Here is a 21261-nt window from a genome sequence, read left to right as displayed (position 1 = left end):
TCAATGCTTCTCCCACATTTGCATAGTTAACCCAAAAAGGTCGAGCTTCACCCAACCCCTAGCAAGAAAACTACTCACAACTCATGTTTATCAACATGCAATCAAGAATTAGGGTTCTAAATACTTCAATAATTGGGGAAAAGTGGTTAACAATTGAAATAACTATCATCCAATAACAAATTACCAAGAACTAAGAAGATTTAAATAACATGCAAATACCAAATGAAATCTGAAATTAAAAGGAAGAAGGTTGGAGAAATTACTAATTGAAGCTTCAAATGTTGAATACAAATTGCCCAACTTTGAGAATAATTCTTGAATTTCACTAATACAATGATTTGATTTGATGAAAACTAAGCTAAATTAATCCTAAGGAATGTTTCAAACTAAGGGAGGTTTCTGAAAACTAGGCTATTGTCCTGCTTCTCCCGTCTTCTTTTTAAACGACCTCAAAAGGACCTTAAATAGTCCGTACAAAATCGGCTGAGCTCGGGAAAAGGTCCGACCGAACTATGGGTAAGTTCGGTCGGACACAGGGTAGGTTCGGTCGAACCATGTGTAGGTTCGGTCGAACCTCCCTGATCCTTGTTTGGTCGAACTTTTGAGGTTCGACCTCTCCTGCAAAATTGCTGAAAACAGGTTTGACACTGCCTTCACTGCACCCTGGAGGTTCGGTCGAACTTTTGAAAAGTTTGACCACACCAAGGTTCGACCGGACCTTTCAGAGGTTCGGCCACACCTCCTCTTGCACTTCCTTTTCTTGCTTCCTCTCCTTCCCTTTTGCCCCTCTTTCCTTTGTCCATGGCTTCCATGCTTGGCCAAGGGGCCTCCCACCGTGCATAGGACTGTCACGGAACCTGCAGAAGATACCAAAGTTCACGAGAGCATGGGGATGATAAAATAATGCATAAAGATTATCAAAATAAGCATTACTTTTCATCAACACAAAAAGAAGCCATAAGAGGATAATGAGGTGGAAAAACCTAAGAAAAATAAGAGGAAAAAGACCTAAATACTACCCCTAAGAGTGACATAAATGTCACTCATCAAAGACCAATGTTCTCTTAATGCCCCAATCTTTGGTGAAAGATTAAGTGAACATGAATTTGCTAATCTTCCACAAGATCCAGGAAAGAGGAGAAAGATGAGTCAATTTCATAAAGATGATAGAGATTTACTATTTAGTTGTCTTTTGTAGTATTATATGAACATTTTGTTGTATTTTGTACTGTTTGAATATTTGGATGTATTTTTTAGTACTATTATTTGGTTGTTCGATAAAATTTTTTTTTTTACGTACTTGATTATCGATTGTGACCCACCAGTCGGAAATTCCTGGATCCGCCACTGTTGGTGCTTGAAATCAATCTCTTCCATGTCTTGATCTACCCTTCAACGCATTTACAGAGATACAATGAACTAAACTAATTCTTCCCCAGCTAAATTTAATTCAATTCAAATTACAACTTAAACCACAACATAATAACAATTGAACATTAGCCAAAACCAGAACAATTCATCACCAAATAATCCCAAATTTGCACGTGACCAAAGATTAAAAAAAAAAAGCCTTAGTTATGATTATGTTGCTCCTAAATTGTCATTCCTAAGGTACGATGTATGTAATACTCCGTACTACTACTTTTTTGGTTTAGACGAGCCACTAAGGCAGATCAGAGAAGGATTCGAACCTGAAACCTATCGTATAAGCATGTATTTGGAGCACAAACGGTCGACAACACATTCAGTTTGTACACATACATTTTTTCCAATAATAATAAACAAAAAGAACTAATTAATTAATGTGACATTATAATTAACTTCACAAGTATAAATTGCAAAATGAACCGCGATCAAATGTCAATTCGACATAACAAAATAAGTTGTTACATCAAAAGCATATGAAATCATGAAGGGGGAGAAGAAATGGTGAGATCGAAATGATAGATGATACACATGAAATTACAAAACTAGCACAATTTAAAAAAGTAAACAACTAATAATGATAATATAAGAACTATAATTATACTCGTTTGACAGGGTCGAAGTTGGAGACAGCAACAACAGCCCCAACAATAGCAGTGAGCACTACTCCACCAGCAGCAATACTCAACAAGAAATTCTTCAAAGACGGCGATAACTCCGCAGCTTCGGCTACATCCGGAACCATCATCGATGCCGTAAGAGCCGCCGCTGTAAGCCCAGTAACAGCCTTTTCCTTCAATGAAGCCTGGACTTTAAGGCCCATTGCTCTGGGCTTCTGGCCCATCAATGCAGCCCTTTGTGGCATAATGGGTAATGGGCTGAAGAAGTTAGTCTTGGTTGTTGTTGTGATTGGTGTTGCCATTGAAACTGCTGATAGTGAAGCCATTTTTTTTCTTGATTAGCTTAGCTTAGTTTGTGAAGGAGTGAATCAGCTAATAAGAAAGAAATGAAGCAAGAGTTTGTATTGTAAGGTAGGAAAGAGAGAGAAAAGAGAAAAGGAGATTGGGTGAATCTAATTGAGTTGAATGAGTGGTTGCCATGTCATTTGTCTTAGCTCCACGTGGCATCATTTTCTACCTATTATTTCTTTGATAAGGTTAGATAAGATTTTCCATCCTATTTTCTAAATTTCCAATGCCAAACATCACAAACCATGCATGGTACTTCAATTTGGGGATACTTTGCTTATTAGTATTAATTATTATAGAAGTAACGTACTCTTATAATGAAGAGTATTGTGGAAACACCACAAAAATACAACATTTTGGACCTTGTAACACAACTCTTTGCTCAATGATAATCCTTAGGTGTTAATGGGTACTCTCTCCATTCTAGTACATTAGTTTATTATTATTGATTTTGAATGTGCACAATCGTCTTTTATGCAACTTTCATTTTATTATTACTAGTGTCTTAATAAATTATTATATTAGAAAATATGTCACAAATTGATACGTTAAAAATACATTAGGCTAATTATATGACATTTTCATAATGATATCATTTATCATATATATGATATTGCAAAATATACGTGATTAATTTATATACATAAATAATGAAGAAAACTCAAAATCGATAAATTAAATATTCTAATACAATATGAGTAATTTAATTTATTACCTTCAGTCAAGAAAATTAAAAAGTAATACCTTCACAAGTTATGCAATAGTTTGACAAACACGTATACTTGTCAAATCACAAATGCAAGTATATATAACAATTAATATTTCTAATTATCTGCTGAGTACTAGTTAACATTATGAAAAGTTTATATGCTTACAAAATATATTGAGATAAGTATATCCCCATAAATATCCTTTGCATGATACGAAGTATATGTTAGTGTAAAATTACTCCTTCCGTTTCATAATAATCGCAACGCTTTGACCGTCACATATGCCGATGCACAACTGTGATTATAAATATTTGTAATTATGTATAACTAATAAGTATAAAAGCTTGATCTAATGAAAATATACATAAAGACTAATCTAATAATATATTACATGGCATATATGTTTTTTTATAAATTGATAAAAAATAGAGTCAAAGTAAACATATTTATAGTGCAAAAGTCAAAGTGTTGCGATTATTACGAAACGGAAGGAGTATGACTTAAGAGATAGGTGAATAGTACAAAAGTCAAAGTGTTGTATTACACTTGAAAAGAAAATATATGTTAAAAAATAATTAAATAGTACAATAAAATTTAATTTTGGAATTTTGGGGTTCATATTTTACAAAAATTAAAAGTTCGTGTATTTGATTTTGATTTTGATGGATGGGGAAGTAAATTTTTTTTTTTTCTCACTATATATTATTTTAAATGTTTATTTAAAATATTTGGCATATGGGGCCCACTTTGGTTGCCAATGTGTAGTTCATAGTGTTTACGAGTAGTTGCCAAATTGGTGTTATGTTAATAAGTTCACAACAATGATTATTGTATAGTTGGTTTCAGTATTTCACTAGCTAGATATAACTTTTTCAAATTAAATAATTATCACATTTATAATACTCCCATTATTTTATACATAAAAAGGAAGTTGGGATCCCATTCGATGTATGGATATAAGTTTGGCATATACTTTCTTTCTATCGGATGCGGCAAGGTTTGCTTATTTTGATCGTTGGACACATCTTCTTGATTAAACTTACTAGTTACTACGTATATCTAATGAGCTATCATATCTATTTATTTATAATTTAACAACCGCCGGATATCTTAAAATATACTTCAAATCAAAAAATGTAATTGGAAAGTTTGTTATTTTGCATTTATGGAATACAAAACTTTCCCTATTTTTTTGTAAAATCGACAAATGGGTCCCTAAATTTGTAGTTGTTTTTAATGCATTATGCAGTTTTATTGTATGGAAGAATGGAATATGAAAGAAAAGATCATGAATGAATAATGATGGTTGTTCGATCACAGGCTAGAATTGGTCATCGTTTTCTCGAGTCTAATCAGATCATTGAGAGAATTAAATTCATACCACTTACAGAAATTTGGACACAAAATAATACAATTATATTTGTATATACATTCAAATAATATAACAGAAATCGAACATAGTATCTCAAGTGCCAACTATATATACTAAAAGGGTCTAAGGATAAGATTACATATTTACCTATACATAATACGGAGTACTACAAGCTTAGTTATCATAAATTATGAACGATAAATTAAAGCAACAACATACAGTTGGCTAATCCTCCAACACATATTTTGACGTGAGGCCGGGGGTCAAATCTCACAAAACTAATTATAAGAGGAATTTTCCTAAATTCCCCTCCTAGGATCTTCGTCGTCCATACCATTAAGAATACTTGTATAAAGTATAAACTAAAGATAACAAGATCATTAATCAGTAGTAGTAGTATTAACGGCATCATCACCAAGGTTCAAGAGACGAGGACAATTATAAACTGAGCAAAATGATTGAAGAACCATCAATCCCAAGAGTAGAAGAGTTGCCAAAACAATGAGGATTCTCCAAGAGTTATACACATACCTTTTCATAATTTTATGGAATTTCCTCTTAAACGTATTGTTATAATACGCATTGGCATCTTCAACGGCTTTATCAATGAAAGGAACTGTGGTTAATCGAATGTCTTTTGTCATCCCATTCCATAAATCGGCCACCTCGGCGTTACTCCCTAGTCGACTTATTATGATGTTACTCTTCCTAAGAATTCCAGCATCCTTAGCAGTATCAACAATCCCATTCATTAGTTCAGTGTAACGTGCTAGCACCAAGGGGCCCGAGGTCGACGAGGCCTCATAAGCCACTAGATTGCGCATGAGAACATCGGTGTTACCATCGACATGAACCACAGGGAGGTAGAACTTCAACAACTTCTTATCGAATCGAATGGTGGAAATGTCACCATTTGTTGGACAAAATTGTACGCCTGCATCGTTAAGTTTCGTGACCGACGGAATTGCAATCTGCTCTACACATAGAACTTCCGCATCATTCTTTTGTAAGCTCCCACCTTCGCGCTTGCTAGTTTCTTTGCCACTTCCTAGAAAAAGACTCTCTAATACGGGTGACAAAGCCGAGACAATTGGTAACTTTGAAATGACCGTTAAAGGAAATTTTGCTAGTAGCTTGATAGGTTTGGCACTAAGAACCTCCTTAAATTTTTTCATTGCCGCAAGTTTGGAGGCAATCGCCCATGTTTTAGTGAAGACCTCTTTGTCCTCACCAAAATTCAATTCTTCGTTGTTTGGCTTCTTGTAAAGATTTGCTTCTTCCGTTATGCCTTCCTCTTCATCTTGCTCCATTTTCGGAACAATGAGATGGTAAAGGAGATCTAACAAGTGTGAGCATTTGATAACCTCTGAAATAGGATAATTTTCGTTTATTGCAAGAGGAGAGAGCTCTTTACAAGCACCCATCAACACGGATGGCAACAAGTTTCCTGCCACGTCCGAGGATGAACATTGGATTCGTAGGATCTTCTTCAACACGAATATAGGGATTTGGTTTTCGAGCATCAAAATGTCGTTGAGGATGGATATATAAGCCAACTTCTTTCCCATCGAGTTAACCAAGAAAGATATCCTCGACGAAGAGGCTAGGTCATTACTCTTGTTGACATAGACATGAAGAAACTCTAGCAAGAATAAGCCATCGATAGCCATCATCCATGCTATTGTTTCTCCATCCATGTCTATGTACTTATTGTAACACCCTCGAATTTGGTGTTCCTTCTTCATGAGCTTCTTCACAAGGTCCTCAAATTTGAGGTTGTTCATGAAATCCTTCTGAACTCTCTTAGAACATAGGAGCTTGTATCGCTCCATCACATAAAGATCTTCGCGCCAATGATGGTAAGGCCCTAAGGCTATGATATGAGGTGTTGGAACAACAAGTGTGTAGTGTGTGAATTTTGTGAAAAAACTCAAAGTCCCACATTGGTGGGAAATGAGAGTTTTACTCTCTTTATAATTTAGAGAGTGGGCTAAAGGGGTGTGGCCCTTGGGCTACCCACATTTTGTGGAGAGGGAGGACCTATATGGTAAACCATATATCACACACGCGTGCCGAGCCGGGCTGGGTTAGGTCGGGTTTGGGTTATTAAACAAACTTAATTTTTCCCATCGAGTTTTTAAATACACGGAAAAAAAAAAACAGAGTGTTCCATTGTCCGGTGGTTCGGTGCAAAACCGCCGGTATTTTATACTTGTGGAAGACTGTTTTATCCTGAGGGCATCCGGTTTGGTACGAGCTGCTTGCACAAGTTTGAGGCAGTGCCGCGAATGTTCTAAAGAGAGCGACATAGTCCGCGACTCAGTCTTATTCTCGGTAACATTGTTCTTACTATTTTATTTGTGCAATTTCGTTTATAACATGAGGGCTAAACGCACCGGGCTTGAAAGCTCGAAGCGATTTAGGGACATTGTAAACACAAACATTAGTTGTGTTGCCGATATCATCATCATCTTCTTCTTCAAACTCTCTTTCTTTGAAAAAACTACGAATCTGAATGACCCAAGAAGATGAGTCTTTAGATGATAATGATGAATTCAAAGACATGATGATGATAATAGTTTAATTTGTTTTGGTTACGAAATAAGCTTTCTTTTAACTAGCTTAGCTTGCTAACTTAAGAGTTCATGATTTGCTACATATATATAGTAGAAGTTGTTGAAATTAGTGATTGCATATAGTTTACACTCTAAAAATGAAGATACTTGGCCCATCAAATAGGCTTACAACTCTAAAAACTAACACGCTATAAAGTAGGAAGTACGAGAAATAAACACGTGGGTAACAAACACTCCACCAGTAACTTAAGTACTTTGAATTACGTTCTCATAAACTGAGAATTAGGAAAATAATATGCCAGTTCCACTAGTTTTGGAGAAATAACTAACAGAAGTGGCCTGGTCCAACCGTCCAAACATTAATCACGTGGTGAGTTGGCTATGAATTATATTAATATTGGCAGATATGACTTCTCATTCACTTTTACAGAGTGGAGTGTACTCAATTACAAAAACTAATCACGAAAATGATTGCTCCCATTTGCTAAACATATACTACTTTCGTTTTATATTTTTTACAACTTTAGAATATTTTATATCTCATAAATAATACCCTTAAATTACAAAAATATAAAACGAAGGTAGTAATAATTTAATTTACTACATACTATTGTCTATATAAATTAATACGGATGTATTATCGGATGATGAATTCATGGATAATAATGCCTCAACCATCCACTCTGATCCGTATAATAAAAGCAAGAGGAAATTTTAACTACATGAAATTGGCAAGTAACTCATCGTTTCTTGTCTATAATATACTAGTTTATTTGTTTTAAGTTGACTTTCTGGAGGAAAACTAGAAATAAATATACAAGAGTGCCTTTACTACATTGTATATATTGTAATTATAGCAATGTGTAAATTTACTAACTTTTCCTTTGGTAGTTGATTAAACATAATAACAATTATCTCTAATGCTTTATTTAAATGATTATTATTTTAGGGACGACATGATGTGTACCATATGTTTGATTTGCTCGGACAATGATTTCAAGAATACTCGGTCAACAAATTAAACAAGGCAAACATTTATCGAAAAAGCAAAGTACTAAAGTGTAAATGTATGTAAACATGGAGCAAATAAATAGAGACGGAAGGAGTATCTGAATAGGAGAAAATATATCTTGGGCACGACACGTTAGCATCTACAATTGTACGTTCTTTTACCTTAGGTATCTTATTTATAAAAATGTAATATAAAGTATTTTAATGCTAGAGAATAAAACTGATAGAATATGATAAATATTCTATATATTATTCTGTATAGAAGGATATAGTTTGTGAATATTCTGTAAATATCTTTTGAGATTTCCTAACGTGATTAGGTCTCACCGTTGTAACCCTATATATATGAATCAATGAAATACACTCCAATCTAAGGAGTTTACATTATCTAACATGGTATCACAACATAGGTTTTAGATCCAACCTAGCTTCCGCAATTTTTCATTTTTCGTTTTTCTCTCAAAGCAACAAGCTCCAAGAGCTTGGTATCAGCGGTTTGCTAATTATCTCTTGCATGCAGATGGGGTTTGTCATTGCTAAAAGATACAATTCTTTATTCATTTTCCTGCATGGGAAATACATGGCATATTTGCTACTATATGTTGATGATATTGTGTTGGTTACATCCTCAAATTTGTTACGCGACCGCATCATCTCTCACTTGCGTACAAGATTTTCAATGACTGATTTAGGTCCTTTGAGTTATTTTCTGGGCATTGCTGTTACTCGTACTCCTTTATATCTGTTTTTGTCTCAACAGAAATATGCACAGGAAATTTTAGAGCGCGTAGGCATGGCTAGTTGTAAACCTGCGGCGACTCCAGTGGATACTCAATCCAAGCTTAGTGCAAAGACAGGACCGAAATCTCATGATCCAACACTCTATCGTAGTCTTGCAGGTGTATTACAGTACCTCACTTTTACTTGCCCTGACATAGCTTATGCAGTTCAACAGGTTTGTTTGTTCATGCATGACCCTACACAGACTCATTATGATGCATTGAAATGCATACTGCGTTACATTCAGGACTCCATTGATCATGGGTTACATTTATATCCTTCATCATCCATGCACTTGATCACTTATACTGATGCAGATTGGGACGGGTGTCCAGACACCCGATGGTCGACCTAAGGTTATTATTGTTTTCTAGGGGACAACCTTATTTCCTGGTCTTCTAAACGTCAGCCTACTCTTTTCAAAATCAAGTGCAGAGGCAAAATATAGAGGCGTTGCAAATGTTGTTGCCGAAGCATGTTGGCTTCGTAATCTTCTTTTGGAGTTACATTGTCCTCTCCGGCAGGCCACTGTTGTTTATTGTGATAATGTTAGTGCAATTTATTTATCTCATAATCCCGTACAACACCAACATATCAAGCACATCGAAATGGACATTCATTTCGTTCGAGAAAAGGTGGCGTTGGGGCATATACGGGTTTTGCACGTTCCTTCTCGTTATCAGTTTGCAGACATCTTCACAAAAGGCCTACCTCGACAACTATTTTTGGAATTCAGATCCAGTCTCAGCGTACGTCCTCCTCCCGCTATGACTGCGGGGGTGTGATAGAATATGATAAATATTCTAGATATTATTATGTATAGAAGGATATAGTTTTGTGAATAATCTGTAAATATCTTTTGAGATTTCCTAACGTGATTAGGTTTCACCGTTGTAACCCTATATATATGAATCAATAGTATACACTCCAATCTAAGGAGTTTATATTATCGAACAAAAACCAATGTTGAATATACCATTAATTTAGGTTTTATCTAAGTTGATCATTTGACACACATGGTATCAAAGTCTATGTATCAAGATCGTTACAAGCTCAAATCACATCAACTCTTCATATATCAAAGTGGAATAATATTTAGCATTGGATATAATAAATTTTGTACTGCACCCACTTTTCAAATCTAAAAAACTTATGGAACAGAGCATGATAAATTATAAAATCAAACTATAAACTCAATCTTAAACCTCTAACCATATTTTTTTTTGAACCCCTAACCATATTGGCTTAGACAATTAGTTAATATATATATATAATATATATATATATATATATATATATATATATATATAGAAATGGGATCATATGAGACCACATCCCTTATGTGAGAACCCTTTTTATATGTGAGGACTCATTATAACCGTTGGATTAATTACATCCAACGACCACAATTAATCCCGGTCAAATGCGTTTTTTCTCCCTCCTCCTTCCTCTTTCACGCACAATTTTCTCTCTCCTCGTTCAAGTTCATCCTTCCTCAACAAATTTGAAAGATTTTAGAGAGAGAAGCAATTATTGGCAGTAGAAGAGCTTGAGAAATCAATGGCGGCAACTGAGATTGAAGACCAAAGAAAAGACGATGATGATTTGGAGAAAGGCGAGATTATAGACGATAACTCAAACGCCGAAAAACCCAGCAAATTAATCGCAACAACTCATCCTCTTGAGAATGCTTGGACTTTTTGGTTTGATAATCATACTGCTAAATCGAAACAAGCTGCTTAGCGTATCTCTATTCGACCCATTTATACTTTCTCTACTGTTGAAGAATTCTGGAGGTTTCTCTTTTTATCTTTGTTTTTCAATTTTATTAATTTGATTATGAATTTATTGAATTTGGTTGTTTGAATCTTTTTGTGATGTGGGTGATTGATTGATTATGTTCTTGATGTTGTATGCAAAGAAGCTGAGAATTGTGACTACTTACAGGGTATTCAACGAAATGCCTCACTGAAATTTTTTTTCAGTTTTCTTTCATTTTTGTTTTTTGTGTTTTTGTTTTTCGGTGTTGGATCTGAATGTGGGTGTGAAATGGAATGGAATTGCAGGGTTTCAAGTTGATTTAATTATTTCGTCTACTTTGTCTGTTCAAAGAATTCTGAGTTTTAATTTGTCTAGCTCAGAAAACGGCCTTTGAATGTCTGATTTCATTAATGTCTTTGAATTATGACTATTTTACAGATTTTTTTCCCACTTCTTTTGGTGATTATGATTTATGATCAGCAAAGGCATTGGACATTCGGCACTTGAATCCATACTTAAAAAGAGATGCAGATTTCACACATGGAGTAAATTTTGCGGTTGCTGGTGCCACAGCATTCCCTGCAGAGTTTCTTGCAGATAAAAATATAGTAAATTCTGTCAAAAATAGCTCTCTCAGCGTACAGCTTGATTGGATGTGGTCGCACTTCAACTCCATTTGCTATAATGACCAAGGTATACGGTCATTTACGTTCCAAATTCACTTATTTTGATGGCTAATATACAATTAGGCCAAGTCTCGTTCTTTTCACCTAAAATTCCCTTGTCTGAACTTATAGACCCCTTATCTAAAATCAATGAACTACAAATTTCCCGGAACATATAAGGTGACCATGTCATGCATACACACTTGACTAGCATCTGATAACACTGATCCAATTGAAATTGTTGAATAGATTGTGCAGAAAAACTCAAGAATTCCCTATTTGTAGTTGGGGAAATAGGAAGCAATGACTATTACTATGCATTGCCACAGGGAAAAACGATGAAGGATGTCAATGGCATGGTTTTTGATGTTGTCCAAGCGATTATTGAAGGCATCAGAGTATGTTTGTTCTCCTAACAATGAAACATTAATCCCGGCCTCTTGTTTTTATGCATTTTTTCTGAATTTTTATGCAATTATGTTATTTCAAAGTATAAAATTAGTATCATGGTATGTTGTTAAGAGGGTCATCCAAAGTGGTGCTACCAAGATAATTGTACCGGGAACCTTTCCTTTAAGCCATTTCCCTGCCTATAGCACAACATGTCAAGCCAAGAACTCTATAACCAACAGAAAATTGCGTCTCTTAATCAACTTGTCAGCCTATCACAATGATGAGCTACAAAAGAGACTTCAATTGCTGAACCAAGATTATAAGAACATTACTGTCATATATGGTGACTATTACAATGCTTTTAACCGACTTTGCTGAACCAAAACAATTTCCAATTTAGGCACTTGCCTTTGCTAGTATCCCCCTTTTAAGCTTTTGAGCTACAAGAATTGGTCACGGAATTACGGATGCATACAAAGTATACAGAAAATTATAATTCATTGATTTCATATGAATGATATTTACTACTTCCTTTTTAAAAACTGAGAATTCATTCTTGTCTGAAGTTTATTCGTTCAGCTACTTCAGTGTGAATCATCTTTTCACTTATTCCGCGAAGGATATATTAGAGTTGAGCCTTATTCACTCATACCTGGAACTATTGAATTAAAAATTCTGGTATCATGGTTATTGGATGTGGGCTGCTATTAATTAATCTGTTGATGCTCCTATCCCAGTGTCCCTTATGTATGCCTTGTTGGATAATGTTTGCTCATTTCACAAATGAGCAAATAAATGCTTGTTGATTTAATGAATGATTAAAGAAATGTTTGCTCATTTGAGAAATGAGCAACCAACTATTTGCTCATTTGACAAATGAGCAACTAAGTTTTTGCTCATTTGTTAAATTAACAAATAAGTATTTGCTCATTTGACAAATGAGAAACTAACTATTTGCTCATTTGCTAAATGAGCAACTAACTATTTGCTCATTTGCTAAATGAGCAGATAATTTTGGCTCATTTTCTCAAAAATTAATATTTATTCTTTACTAATTTTTCAAAAATGAGCAAATAATTTGTCAAATGACGGGAATGAATTGAAGTTACGCGCATATATGTTTCCATATAAGAATGAAGAAATTAAGAAAACAGTGTAGTGTGATGCTAAGTGATATACTGAGATCATGGAAGATATCACATTTGAATGGAGTGAGTTATAAGTTTATGATTGAGAGAACCATGAATAAGGGGAATGGGTTTGCTTTGTTTTTCTAAAGTAAAATTTTAAGTTATGTTTAGTGATACCATAATTTGTGAATTGTAGAACCAATTAAACTGTGATAAGTGATGCTTTTCTTGTTCCCTTTCTCTCCTTGCTTCTTCAATTTTGAGTATTCCCTGCTTTTCACTTGGTACCTTAACCTCAATTTTGATCGTAGCAATGTTTTTGTCCTTTTCTAAGTTTATAATGTTTTTCTAAAGAATCTTATCGCTGGAAATGTGAATGGCACATCAGATCCTTATGCTCTTGTTACTTGCGATACAGAGAAAAGACTTAGGTAATAAAGATGTTTGACTTTAATACCTTGATGTTTTATCACGCCTAATTCAATATCGGACTATTAATGTAGCTTTTTGGAATAAAAAAAACATTGAGGTAAAGTTGTTTTTTTATTTGTTGCTTCTATTTTCAATTTTGATTATATTAGTAATTATTTGAATTAAATTTTGAAATCCTGCAAGTATTGGCTTAACAGAATTGCCTTTCTGCATCCATGAGGGCAAGGTTGTATCAATATGGCCCTTCTCTTCCTCCCCCATCCTAAAAAGAAAAAAAAAACCAGTCATAGCAAGGAAGCTCTTGTGAAGGATGAGTCACTGGTCAATAGCTACTGGTTATTGCTTTGGCAATTCACATCTGCTGTGTATTTGTATATTTATCTATTCATAGTAAAAATTAGGTGGTAGCTTTACCGTCTTACTGATATGACCGGAGTTGTCTAGCTAGGTTGTTTAGATATTTTTAACTTAAAAAATTATGAAAACTGTTCTGTTTTGTTGTCTCCTATAAAATTGTAAAGGAGATATATATATATATATATATATATATATATATATATATATATATATATATATATATATATATATATATATATATATGAAGTCACCATCATAACTACATAAAATTATATATATTGTAGGCAGATGGTTTCTACTGTTGATTCTTGAGATAGAACAAGCTATTTTGGAACTTTATCTTGATATGTTCAGAGTATGTTATCTTGTAACTGTGCGGGATTTTAGTTTATTTTTCTGCTTCTCTCGCTGCTTTTGTCTGTCCTCTTTGAATTACATGATAATGTTCTCATGCATTTGATATTAGGAAACAAATTTTATATTGATAAAATGTGCAAATAATTATTTTCTCATTTATCAAATGAGCAAATAATTTTTTTCTCATTTAAATGAGCATTAAATAATTTTTTGTTCATTTGTCAAATGAGCAAATAATTTTTTGCTCATTTATCAAATGAGCAAAAAAATTCAACGCTCTTATGTCAAATGAGCAAACTATTTAATGCTCATTTGTCAAATGAGCAAATGATTCTTGCTCATTTTGTCAAATTAATGCTCATTTGTGAGTGTGTTTGAATGTTTTAAATACGTTAGCCTACTAGCTCAAGGGTAGAGCACTGTGCAAATGCACAAAAGATGTGGGTTCGAATCCCACGTAGGTTCATTTATGCAATGTGGAGACACAAGTTTGTAGTGTGAGCAATGAAATGAGCAAATAAATGAGCAAACTACACTCAATTAGCATGTAGAGTAGTGTGAAAATGCAGAGTTTGAAAATTTTGAGTAGTTAATGAAATTTATTTCTTTTGGCTATTGGGAAAACAATACAAAAGACACCCACTGTTGTCTCTATAAACATCTTGAACTGCAATCTTCACTGTTATTTCCTGTTCCTTTCCCACATGAGTGTTGCGATCAATTATAAATTACACCAATGCTAACTGCGACATTCTTGTGTACTAAGCAGTTGTATCTTCCTTGATTGACACTGCTTGTGTAGCTTGGCATCAGAAGCAGAAGTATTGCAAGTATGTATACAACAGGAAGAATGATTAACTTATAACTTACAAAAGTTTGAAGTTAAGCTGGAAAAGGAACACCTATTATTTGATCAAGAGGAAGTTGCCTAGGCTAATTCGTGCTAAAAATTTCGGACATTGCATAAATCATATTACAATTATAAGACATGTATAAGAATTGAACAACGATATAGTTGAGCAGAAAAGGAGAGATGATCAAGTTTTTTTTGAAGGTTTTTTTATATAGTTATTTATAAATACAACCTATGTAGGATTCGAACCTACATCATCTATGCATTTGCATAGTGCTCTACCACTTGAGCTAATAGGTTTTTGATATAGATCAACGCCTTCCCATAGAAGCATAGGAAAACAATAAAATGTAGAAACTAAAATGCATCTATTATTACTACAATAGCCACCATAGCTCACAAATTACCCAACACATGCTCACCCAACACAACTACTACTATTATCAAGTAAATTAGTAACAAGTGAATATGCACCCCCTTAAACACACTTACACACACACTCTCAATAATTAGAACTGAAATGAGATTCTTAAATAAGAATGTACACTGCCAGGAGCAAACACACACACTTACACATACACTCTTACACTCATACACAGAGACACACACACACACACACAATAATTTCATAATCTAAAATTAGAACTGAAATCAGTTTCTGAAATCAGAACTGCAAGCAAAAAGATGAGGGGGCAGGGGGGATAGGTTTGTGGAGGGAAGTGGATGAAAGGAGTGTGGTTGGTGTGCAGGAAATAGACCAAGAAGAAGGTGGTGGGGCTTGTGCATAGGCAAGCAGACCAAGGAACTCAATGCTCATTTGTGAAATAAGCAAACAATTCTTTGATCTTTTGTCAAATGAGCAAATAATTCAATGTTCATTTGTCAAATGAGCAAATAACTCAATGCTCATTTGTCAAATGAGCAAATAACTCAATGCTCATTTGTAAAATTAGTAACTAAGTATTTGCTCATTTGACAAATGAGAAACTAATTATTTGCTGATTTGACAAATGAGCAACTAATTATTTGCTCATTTGACAAATGAGAAACTAACTTATTATTGTTGCTCATCACATACTATCAAAACAAGCAGCTAAAGAAACTTATACATTACATATTATCAAACCAACTTCTGTTTTTAGCACTTATTTTACATGGCAAACATCTAATTCTACCAACTACATTCTCCTTAAGCCGAGTAATCATTTGATTAGCATTAATAGTCCCTTGTTCAATTCCATGTGATAGCATTCCTCAAATTACCAAGCATTTTCTAACAAGCATTTTATCAAACACCTTGTATGCACTATCAGGATATTCAAAACAAACTCATTGATAATTACCAATTGTTCAGTTAGTTGATCAATCTCTACCATGGCAATGAAATCACCCTTAGGCCCAACCAAGTCTTCGACACCATACTTCTTCCTCATGCGGACCTGCAAGTCCAGCTCGTCCGCAACCTCCTCGATGGTGTCAAGGATCTTGTCTACAGGCAAAATTGAAACTCCTATTGAAAATTTTAACGAAAATCCTAAATTGAGAACACTCAAATTAAAAAAAATCGAGCAAAAATTAGAATGTCAAACTCGGATAACCAAAATTAAGAACATTCATATTCAAAAATTTCCAGAATACTAAAATCGAAATTAAAAAATGTGAAACCCAAACTATTGTAATCAAAATCGCACAATCTTGATTTAAAATTCAAATTAAATCATAGACAACAACGAAAATCAAAATCAAATTAACTTACAGTGCCTTAATAATTGATGCAATTCGAAATTTTCAGAGCAGTAAAATCGAAATTGAAAAGTTGAACAAACCTTGATAATTATCGAGCCTTCATATTCTTTAATCGAAGTTATTCGTACTTGTGAAGAAGAAGATGAAATCAAAATTGTCAAGCCTTCAAATGGATTAATCAGTCGCCATTGATGAAACTTCGTGGTGGAGAGAAGTCAGTTAACTGGGTAGAGAGAGAAGACATTTAAGTGGTTTGTAGGAGGTTTATGTGATTAATCACAGCCGTTCGATTTAATACAATTTAATGGTTGAGATTTGTTCTCACATATGGGATGAGTTCTCACATAGAAGGTGGTTCTCACCGGATCCCGACCCTATATATATATGTATGTTGATCATTTGACTATGGTCTAGATTCAATTCACGTGTTAAAACAAAATTACTCCCACTTACCCGTGGTAGGTCAAAAGCACTAATTTGGGGCTAGTCTGAATTCTAGTGGTCGTTTTTCAATATTGAGATTATTGATTTACCAACGTTTTTTTTTCCACCTTAATTAATTAACTACAAAGTATAATAAAATGGCCCGGCCTACTTATTTCACTTAGTCATTAGATTATACTCGTATAATTTAAATGGGTATTGTATTACCCTTGATTTTAACTTAATTATCAGCCCTCGTGATTCACACATTTCATGATGCATGCTTACGCACTTGGTATCTTATTGTCATTTTTGCATGCATTATTAGATTTCTCTTTTTTGACAGTGATTTCATATAAGGATTGACGTTATATTGCATAGAAAATACAGAATTATAGGAATTGAAATGTGGAAGATATGCCATATAGAATTTTTTAAATAATTTTTTCTCTATCACTTGTCACAAAACAGAGAAAGTAGCCCCTATATGAGTGGAGCTTATCACAAGAGTTTATGTGTTAGCATTATTCAATTAACTTCTTGCAAATTATGGACATTAAAGCAGTATTCAATTTTTGTGTCGCAAAGAGAGCCATAAAAATCAAATGACGTACACAAATATCAAATGATATGTTGACGAAATCTGATCTCATATCTTAATATTACATCCAATATAATACTTTAATCAATTAAATTAGTCATTCAGCTGCCAAGAATTAACAATAATAGCGTATATTCTCAGCTTGAAGCCAAAAGTATATGAATGAAGTATATATTGTGTGAATAAGTTACGAGTCTCTAGACTCCATCCCTACATTTATCATTCAAAAGAAAAGAAAAAAAAATCACTGTGTTTATGATCCATTTCTCCACCACGTTATTCACACAAAAAAAAAAAAATCATAATTGTGATAAAGGAAGAAGCTTTATAAAATTAGCATGGCCAGGGTCAGATGACATAATAATCTAGTCTTTAGTCAATTTTCATAAAAGCATCTATGAAAAACGAAAAATAGTTACAATCAAATACTCCATTTGCCGGCTAAAGCCTTATCACACAGTTAGTCATGTTGATAATCAATATAAAGAGCTTACTCCCATTTAAGATGACAACTTTCTTTACAGCGCTTCTTTCTAATTATTTGGGGAGAAAAAATCGACTAATAATTGCCCATGTCAATACAAATCTCTTATAGAGAATTCTAAAAGTCACAATTTGTGTAGAAAAAAAAAAACAGTTGTCACAAATTTATGTGAGTTACGACCTTTAGTATCACCCTTTCTAAAATGAATAAAAAAAAAAAAAAAATCAACTACTTATGGCATTCTAAAAAAAAATTTAAAAATTATTATGATGTCAATACAAATTTTATAGAAAAATACATTGAAGATCAATTAATTTGAGAGAGAGAAAAATAGAGAAGAAGAAGAGGAGATTTTATTGATTAATTGATCAAATGATCTCAGGACATCTTACAGCTATTTATATAGTAGTTTGTTACAAGCAACTAACCGATTTATTACAAAAGGCATCATTCTGTTATAACAGAAGAATCTTCAACAAACTTCTGCTGACTCCTCATCTGACGTGTCATGATGATTATAATCATCACCATCCCCCCTCAAGCTAGGGATTGTATCTGTATACATGTCTAGCTTGGACTTGAGCTTGTTGTGCTGAGTTGATCCCAAAGCTTTAGTCATGATGTTTTTGCAAGTTGTTCTGCTGTAGGAGTGTATGTCAACTCTATCACGCCTTCCAGAACTTTATCACGAGTAAAGTGACAATAAAGTTCTATGTGTTTAGTACGCTCATGGAACACAAGATTTTTACCAATGTGAATAGCACTTTGGTTATCACAGTGTAAAGCAACTGGCTAAAATTTCGTCACACCCAACTCTGTAAGAAGTCTAACTAACCAAGTAGTTTCTGAAGTTGTGGCAGCCATAGCACGATACTCAGCTTCACTTGAAATTTTTGAGATAGTAGATTGCTTTTTAGACTTCCAGGAAACAGGGTAGGTGACTTGCCCAACAATAGCACATATCTTATCACTAGCCGATCTCCTAGTATTAGGACATGCTGCCCAGTCTGAATCTGAGTATGCTGTCAATGTCAGCTGATCAGTAGCATATATATAAAATGATTCCTTGCCCCAAAGTATGGGAAACATATCGAAGCACATGATGCAATGCTTTCACATGAGGCATCCTTGGCTGCTGCATAAATTGGCTCAAGGTTTTAACAAAAAATGACAAGTTTGGTCTTGCGTGAGACAAAAAAATTCAGCTTCCCTACTATCTTCCTGTAATGCTCTAGATCAGCATATAAATCACCTTCATCATCCATAAGTTTCACATTTGCTGGTAAAGGAGTCTTAGCAGTTTTAGAGACATCCATGTTACAATCAAGAAGCAATTCCTTTGTAACTTTCTTCTGTGTCATTACTATGCCATTCTGCAATTGACCAATTTCTATCCCCAAGAAGTAATTCAGTTATTCCAAATCTGTAATACTGAAGACTAAATGTAGATGTTCTTTAAACCAGCTGATCTCTGCCTCATCTGAACATGTAATTCTGTGTCATTACTATGCCATTCTGCAATTGACCATTTACTCTTTTTATGAACAAAGAATAATCATTCTTTGATCGTACATAACCCATATTCTATAACTCAGAATTCAGCTTTGCATACCATTGTCTCGAGGTTTTCTTGAGACCATATGGGGACTTCTTAAGTCTGCAAACAAGATTGCTTGGATTCTTAATTCCTTGAGGTGCTCTCATATAAACTTCTTTTGTAAGATCTCCCTGCAAAAAAGCATTATTGATGTCCAACTAATAAAAATTCCATTTCTTGCTTGTTGCAATGGCCAATAAGCACCTTATAGTTGCCATTTTAACAACTGGTGAAAAGGTTTCTAGATAATCTATCCCATACTTCTGTGTGAAACCTTGAGCTACTAGCCTTGCTTTTAGTCTTTCAACACTTCCATTAGCTTTGAGCTTCACTTTATAAACCCATTTACACCCAATTGATTTCTTATCCTTGGGTAAAGATACCAATTCCCATGTATCATTTGCAACCAATACATCTAACTCTTTTTGCATTGCTGCAATCCATCCTGCATTCTGAGAAGCCTCCAAATAGCAGACTGGTTCTGCGATAGCTGTAGTTTTATTTATCAAAACTTTCATTGAAGTAGGAAGTTGATCAAGCTGTACAATATTGCACCACTGATTACTTATAGTGTCTGCCATACACAAATAGCTATCCAAATAACAAGGTCTTTTATTTGGTCTGTCTGACTATCTTACCATTTTAGGTTGATTAACTAGTTGGGTTATGGGAATAGAAATGGGATCGGGTTCAGGTTCTGAGATGTGTGAAGAACTAGACTGATCAATTTCTGCAGAAATGTAATGATGATCATTTTTAGCGGTAATTGTATCAGAATAGTCATGAAAAGGTTGTGGAATTGTGTATTCTATGTCTAGGTCAAAAGGAGTGTTTATGGATAGAAAAATAGGGTGTTTTGTGGTGTTATTTTGGGATTCATAGTGGAAAGGAAGATGTCTTTCATAAAAGGTTATGTCTCTAGAAATAACCACTCTTTTTGCCTCTAAGTCAAACACTTTATAGGCTTTCTGATCTGGTGGATAGCCTAACAAAACACAAGGTGAAGATCTTGAGTCAAACTTTGCTCTTCCTGATTTCAGAGTTGAAACATAGCATAGACAGCCAAAGACCTTTAAATGACTCAGATCAGGTTTCTTCCCATTCAATAACTCATAAGGTGATGCATAATTCACAGAACTTAAAGGCATTCTGTTAATCACATGGGTTGCAGTCAACAAACACTCACCCCAAAATCTTACAGGAACTCTTGACTGAAAATACAATGCCCTTGTAGTCTCTAACAAATGTCTGTGTTTTCTTTCCACTACTTCATTTTGTTGTGGAGTATCAGCACATGATTTCTGATGTTTTATCCCATAATTTCTATAACAAGCAAGATATCACCCTTACACAACTCTTTGGCATTGTCAGTTCTCACACACAACACTGCACTGTTGTACTGAGTCTTTATAAAAGCAAGTAAATCAGTGAAAATTCTCACAGCATCACTTTTATTTTTCATTAGAAATGTCCATATATTTCTTGAAAAATCATCTACAATTGTGAGAAAGTAACTAAAACCATCATGTGTCCTATTCTTATAAGGACCCCATGTATCTATATGAAGTAGCTCAAAACATTTCTCAGCTCTAGACAAACTTACAGGAAAAGGTTTTCTAG

General features: G+C 34.2%; 3 protein-coding genes across 3 annotated transcripts; 1 reads left to right on the top strand and 2 right to left on the bottom strand.

The window, feature by feature from the left end:
* Window positions 1-1795: 1795 nt before the first annotated feature.
* On the bottom strand, window positions 1796-2473 carry LOC110708062. The gene has a single exon (XM_021886161.1). It carries the CDS (start codon window positions 2369-2371, stop codon window positions 2024-2026), a length of 348 nt encoding a protein of 115 aa, XP_021741853.1. The 5' UTR covers window positions 2372-2473; the 3' UTR covers window positions 1796-2023.
* Window positions 2474-4855: 2382 nt separating this feature from the next.
* Window positions 4856-6307, bottom strand: LOC110707662 (putative UPF0481 protein At3g02645). The gene has a single exon (XM_021885683.1). The coding sequence runs from the start codon at window positions 6305-6307 to the stop codon at window positions 4856-4858; it is 1452 nt and encodes a 483-aa protein (XP_021741375.1).
* Window positions 6308-8582: 2275 nt separating this feature from the next.
* Window positions 8583-9197, top strand: LOC110707661 (uncharacterized mitochondrial protein AtMg00810-like). Its single transcript, XM_021885682.1, has one exon. The coding sequence runs from the start codon at window positions 8583-8585 to the stop codon at window positions 9195-9197; it is 615 nt and encodes a 204-aa protein (XP_021741374.1).
* The last annotated feature ends 12064 nt before the right edge of the window (window positions 9198-21261 follow it).

The sequence above is a fragment of the Chenopodium quinoa genome, unplaced genomic scaffold (genome assembly GCF_001683475.1).
Source record: "Chenopodium quinoa cultivar QQ74 unplaced genomic scaffold, ASM168347v1, whole genome shotgun sequence".
Lineage (NCBI taxonomy): Eukaryota > Viridiplantae > Streptophyta > Magnoliopsida > Caryophyllales > Amaranthaceae > Chenopodium > Chenopodium quinoa.
This window is presented reverse-complemented; position numbering and strand designations above follow the sequence as displayed.

Excerpts from the sequence above, each read along its gene's own strand:
- LOC110708062 (XM_021886161.1), bottom strand. The coding sequence starts at position 2,371 with ATGGCTTCACTATCAGCAGTTTCAATGGCAACACCAATCACAACAACA.
- LOC110707662 (XM_021885683.1), bottom strand. The coding sequence starts at position 6,307 with ATGGAGCGATACAAGCTCCTATGTTCTAAGAGAGTTCAGAAGGATTTC.
- LOC110707661 (XM_021885682.1), top strand. The coding sequence starts at position 8,583 with ATGGGGTTTGTCATTGCTAAAAGATACAATTCTTTATTCATTTTCCTG.